We start from the raw sequence: 6,115 nt of genomic DNA on the forward strand, positions 1-6,115 counted from the left end.
TCAGGCGCTGGCCTAGGGAGTGCACCCAGTGGCATCCCACACACCAGTCTGATGCCACATCTGTTCTCTTACCAACCACTGGCACCTGCATCCCTTATGCCAACAGTGCCGTGCCACTATGTTCACCCATTTTCTGTAATTATGTGGCAAATACGTTCCCTTCATCTGGAACTCTGAAGCCACTTAAGATGCAACACAGATTCCCGGTGGGCTACTAAACAGACTGCCCAGTGTAGACTCCATAATGAGTGTGGTTTCCAGCAATTTTTGCATGGATTCTGAAAAATCACTATGTATTGAAAATTTGTGTTCATAAGACATTTTTCATGAACACTGATAGTTCAGCAATAACTGATTTTCACAAAGTAGATGCAGGGTTTTCAGTCACTAAATGAATTCAACAAAATGTTTACTGTGCAATACAAAGGTGATGCATGCTAATATTCTCAGAGAAATTATAGGAAACTGAGTAGCTTGAATTTGGACCAAAAATGTCAGAAAAAAGGTATTCAAGTGGAAAAAAATCCAGTGAACTCTAATAGATGGTTTATTGGAAACGCTCATAGCATTTTTTGAAAAGAACTTGACAGGTTTTATTTTAATAAGACATAGTGAAGAGGAAATGGCTTAAAAGATATCATCAATCTTTTATTTAACTAAGCACTGCCCTTCATTTTGAAGGAAATGATACAATTTCAAATCGGAACTTCCTTCTCAAGAAGTGATATAAGAATGTAACATTGATTTAACATACAACCTTCAACAAAAATAAAGTTTATACAACTCACTGGGAAATAAAATGCATGTGGAATTTATCCTGTTTGTCAACATAATTCTTCATGAGTCACAAGTATTATAGCCAAGAACAAAACAACAAAAAGCTGAATCAGTTGATGGTTACTCTGATTTAAAAAACATTTCACAAATAAGATGTAGCTTTCCAAACAAATCCATTTGATGACCATTATCACAACTATATTTTATTCTAATTTATAAAACAAAAAATGGTTAGACAAGCACATGATATCAAGAGTCTTCAACACAGTGGATTCCATTTTATTAAGAAAAAAATAGAAAACAAGTAGTCCTTAAATTTTCTTAGCTCTCCATAGCATACGTTATATAAAATTAAAGTTTTGCTTCCAAAAATATTTTTCCATGTGGTCGTGGTGTTGTCCAGTGCTATTAGGGCCAAAGCACCAAAGACATGAGAAGTTTAACCATCGACTTGTCATTTTTCATAAAAACTAAACATTTCCTTATAGGTCTGGAGTAAAATCTTCTAGGCATTTTAGTGCTAAAAGTCACTTTAAATTAAATGTGAAATAAAAGCTACAAAAAGTATGAGTTCTTTCAATACAAAAAGTTGTGTAGCTGAAGTTGTGGGCTCCTTTGACATACATAAGCAGTTTCAATAAAATATTTGCTCAGGTAAGAAAATAGAAATTTGTCTGCTTTCATTTAGCATACGTTCCAGTCGATGTCCTGCTTATCCCTGCCAGAACTTCTGAAGAACATTAGAATCGATATTTCTTTCCTTCAAAGAGCATCCGTAATTCACAGTACAAAACAGTTCTACAGTCTTATTCCTAAGGAGAAACAAAAATTATTAAATATGCTTATTTTTTCTAAAGTGTCAAATGTAGCCACTGCCAGGGCATTAAAAACTCACTTATCCACAACACTGCCGTCTTGAGGAAAGAACCAAGAGTTGATTCATTCCCCTTTCCTGGAGCTGTAACTAGTTGGTTGTTGCTTTAAGTGTAATAACCCTAAGAAAATTCCCAATAAAAATCACTGTTCTTAAGTGTCACATATTTCACACCTCTGGTACCCTGTAGAAACGCTTGTATTATATGGGAAAGCAGCATCTGAAAAGATCTATTTCCTATTCTAGTTCATTTCCAAGCCCTGTTATTGAAAACCTCTTCTCTAGAAGAGAGAGTCACTGCTCTCTCTTAACACAGTCGCTGCTATACTTCAGCGTGACTGACCATACATCACTTTCCATTCTGGGACAGAGGAAGAAGACGGGTGGGGGAGTTGATCTGGCTAGCCCAGAGCTGGACAGTGCCATTCTATTCTTCCCTCCCACTTGTCTACACGGTGGTTATTACTACTTGCTCTGCTGCCCAGGCTGGAGTGCAGTGGTGCGATCTCGGCTCACTGCAACCTCTGCTTCCCAGCTTCAAGCAATTCTTCTGCCTCAGGCTCCCAAGTAGCAGGGATTACAGGCGCCTGCCACCACGCCCAGCTAATTTTCTGTATTTGTGGTAGAGACAGGGTTTCGCCATGTTGGCCAGGCTGGTCTCGAACTCCTAACTTCAGGTGATCTACCTGCCTCAGCCTCCCAAAGTGCTGGGATTACAGGCATGAGCCACTGTGCCCGGCCTACCTTCTATTTTCACTACTGTGTTAAGCATGAAAGAAAATCCAAGTGGGTTAGATATAGCAGGTTCTCCTAAATGTCTTAACCCATGTTTATCTTGTTCTGCTATTCCATGAGCAAAGAGAATAAACACAAAGCTGTGAGAGTATTAAATATGGACACTAGATTTACATTTCCAACAAGAAATTCATCTCCCTCCAAAGTCCCAGACCAGGGCTAGAATGTAGTTCATTTTTAACAATCAAAGTGGCAAGATCTGTTTGGTGATCACTGTAAAAACAGGAAACATAGCTAATGCCCTTTCATGTTGAGGTGCTACAAAGGTCCAAGCTTTTAAAGACTATGGCCTCAACGTCCATGTGTGAAACAAGTGTATTAGAAAATTCTTTAAGTCTTATTGCCTTAACTTAGAGATCTCCAGGCAACAGGCCTGACGACAGCCATGGCTGTACCACTTAACTATGATTCTATTCCAACTGTTCAGAATCATATCACAAAATGACTTGTACACAGTAGTTTACAACGACTCCCAAGAGAGGAAAAAAAAAAAAAGACGCCTCAAAATTCACTCAACTTTTGAGACAGCAATGGCAATAGGCAGCAGAGAAGCTATGCTGCAACTGAGGGCACATATCATTGAAGATGTCACAGGAGTTTAAGAGACAGGCTGGAAAAAATCTCATACTAAGCAAACAGTAGTATCTCATACCAAGCAAAACCAAGTAGTATCTGCTCAGCCTGCCGCTAACGGATCTCACAATCACCAACTGTGCTTTAGGACTGTCACCAAAGTCAGATTCGGTGCTAACCAGGTGGCATCTATGATCAACGTCGCCCCTCTTATTTAACAAAGGGCTCTGAAGGAGGTGTTCTCCAAGCAACAAGGAGACTGCTTCAGTACAAGACTTTGCACCTTGAATTCAATTGCATCAAGTGTGGATAGCAAAATAAGTATTTTACCATTGAAATATGTGTTCAGCCTAAGATTTTACCCACCAGCAGAACAAAAGTGAGGGTGAGAGGGATGGGCCGGTGAGGGGATGGGGGAGAAAACAAAAATCACAGGATTACCACCAAAGCCTTGTTTTAAAAGGGCTCCCTTCACTATTCAGGAAGGGAAGTGGAAGGAGAAATTAACCAATTCCTGCCACAGCAGCCCTTTTTGGCTGCTTCCACAATAGATACTTTATGGAGTGGCACAGCCAACCCTATCTGTGACCTGCCCTGCGGATGAACACAGCCAAGCAGGTTTAATTAGATCAAAGACACAAAGGGCTATTCCCTCCTTTCATAACAACGCAGCTGTAAGTGCCTACAACAGCAGGGGAGAAACAAAGGCAGCAGAACAGAACCTTAATTGAAACCTTCCCCTGGCTGGCCCTTGACAATGATTTACTTGTAACCTAGGAAGGGGCGGGTGGAGCAGGAGGTAGCAGGAGCCTCAGCTAAGAGCCAGCTCCAGAAGGCTAATTACTTGGGGGTTGTGGAGGAGGGAGGTAGCAAAGTCTTTGTTTGTAGCCCGAGTTTGCTTAACTATTTGTTACACTTAATAGGAGGCTGCTGTGGTTTTGGTCTGCTGCTCCCGGACCTTGTCATGGATTCACCAGCCCTGCGCTCCAGGAATCCCATAAAATAAATCACCCCAGCCTCCTGGATCCCATACACAGCTCAGCTCCGCCAAAGCAGACAAGCAGCTTTCGTGCTGGTCCCGCAGTGGCGACTCCACAAACCCACTCTGGCCTTTCTACCAGGATTCTTCCAAGCCCAGGATAGGAAGCAACGGCAGGAATGGGTACTCCGAACTTTCCCCCAACCCCACGTGCTTAAGAATGGCCGATTATAAACCCAGATCTACCAAGGTTTAAGTGCCAGGCAAGTCCACAGTTTGCCCCACCGCGGAGAGGAAGACAGACAGGGGGCCAGAGGGAGACGCCCCCCACCCCCAACTAAAGTGTTTCCTACCTGCTCCCTCTGTCCCCTTCCTCCTCCCCCGTCCACAGCCGGCTGCGCATTTCACCAACTCTTTTCCAAAGGGCCCAGGAATCCCAGATGGGGCCCAGACAGTGGCAAAAGAGGGAGGAAGAGAGGGAGAAAGGGAGCAGCGGCTGCTACTGCAAACAGTTCCCCTTCGCAGCTCTGCGCTCAGCTCGCCCATCAGTGTGCCACTGCCTCTCCGTCCTCCTCCTCGGAGCTGGGCGCAGGGGGGCGCCCGGGAGGCGGCGTAGTCCGCGCCACGTTGCTGTCGCCCTCCTCCGGCTCCGCCGGGTGCAGGTGCGTGGCGAGCTCCTGCAGCACGGCCGCGCGCCCGATCTGGTCGTTGCGTCGCTTCTCCATGATCAGGTCCTCTAGACTCTGGAACTCGAGCGTGTGGCTGCGCTGCGCCGACAGCTGAATCTGCAGCCGGTAGGGCTGCTTGCCGATGCGCAGCTCGCCGCCGATCTTGAACTCGCGCTTGCCGTAGCGGCACCAGGCGGCGAAACTCTCCGAGTTGCGCCAGCTCAGCTCGCGCTCCTTGGCACCCACGTGCGCCAGCGCGTTGCGCACCACGGCGCTGGAGCTTAGCGGCTTGTAGCGGTACAGATCGTTGACCACGCGGCCGCGACGGCCCTGGCTGGCGTCAGTCAGGAAGCTGTTAATCACCTCCAGCCGGTGCAGGTGCACCACCTGGAAGTTACCCACATATACGGCCCAGTGCGGGTACTGAGCCTGCGACACGAACTCCACCAGATCGCCCGGCTTGCACTTGTTGAGCAGGTTCTCGGGCGTGTAGGTACTCAGCGCCGCCGAGCCCGGCGCGAAGCTCTTCTGGTAGATGCATTCGTCCCGGTAGAACACGGAGCATTCCACCTCGTGCAGCCGCGGATCGTAGGGCTGCGGCTGGGGCGGCGGCGGCCCGTCCCCACCGTCGGGCAAGCCGCCGCCATCTGGCCCCTGAGGCGGCGGCTGCGGCTCCACGTCCTCATCGTCATTGGAGAAAATGTAGGAGACCCCAATGCGGGGCCCGTCGTCCCGGTCCACGCCAGTCGGGTCGGCCGTGGGAACTTCCTTGTAACTTAGGTGGGTCAATTTCTCCACCTGGTTGCCCATCACGCTGCGGACACACGTTCACACCGCCGCAAGGGGAGAAAGCGAAAGCAACTCCAGGGTCATTTGCACAGGTCCCCGGACAGGGGCTGAGGCCACCTGTTGGGAGAGGAAGGCAAGAAAGCCATGTAGGAGCCCCTCCGTGAAAAGGGCGTTTTGTTCGAAAAAGAATCGGTGGGGGCTCAGCACCTGGAGCCATTTTAGGGGGAAGTCTCGGGTGTAGCGAGCTTTCCCTCGTTTCTCCACCTGTAAGGTCACGGTCACAGGAGACTGGGCAACTCCAGTTCTCCCTGTCCCCAGCCCTTCGCCTGGCCCTGGCAAAAGCCCATTGCATCAGCAGCTTCTACTGCTTCCGCCTGCGCCCTACCTGCCAAGCTTGGGCAGGAAGAGGGAAGGAAAGAGAAACTTTACGCCAATCCCCCCTCCTCTGCTAACTTCCCCTCCCACCCTCGGGCCCTAACTAGCCCCGGGGACGCCTCCTCCCCACCAACGCATCCATCCCCAGAGGAACAAGCGAGGATCTCAGAGCGCGACCTGGACAGGTGAGTCACCCTACCTGGCTCACCTGCAGCGCTACCTCCTCCCGGCTCGCCCGCCCTTCCCCCGCGCCCGCCCTCAGGCTCGGGTTACCTGCACAAACTC

At 48.3% G+C, this 6,115-nt stretch overlaps 1 protein-coding gene across 2 annotated transcripts; it reads right to left on the reverse strand.

Annotated features, from left to right (window-relative positions):
- Positions 1-524: 524 nt before the first annotated feature.
- LRATD2 (LRAT domain containing 2) lies at positions 525-5,476 on the reverse strand. 2 transcript variants are annotated; one of them, XR_682033.5, is made up of 2 exons: positions 4,352-5,476; positions 525-1,589 (listed from the first exon to the last, which is right to left on the reverse strand). XR_682033.5 is itself a non-coding variant. In XM_001153249.6 (1 exon), the coding sequence occupies exon 1, from the start codon at positions 5,474-5,476 to the stop codon at positions 4,544-4,546; it is 933 nt and encodes a 310-aa protein (XP_001153249.1). In that variant the 3' UTR covers positions 525-4,543. The 2 variants fall into 2 exon arrangements, 1 of the variants encoding a protein (XP_001153249.1); XM_001153249.6 differs by having other exon boundaries at positions 525-5,476.
- Positions 5,477-6,115: the final 639 nt, after the last annotated feature.

This window comes from Pan troglodytes, chromosome 7 (genome assembly GCF_028858775.2).
Source record: "Pan troglodytes isolate AG18354 chromosome 7, NHGRI_mPanTro3-v2.0_pri, whole genome shotgun sequence".
Classification (NCBI taxonomy): Eukaryota; Metazoa; Chordata; class Mammalia; order Primates; family Hominidae; genus Pan; species Pan troglodytes.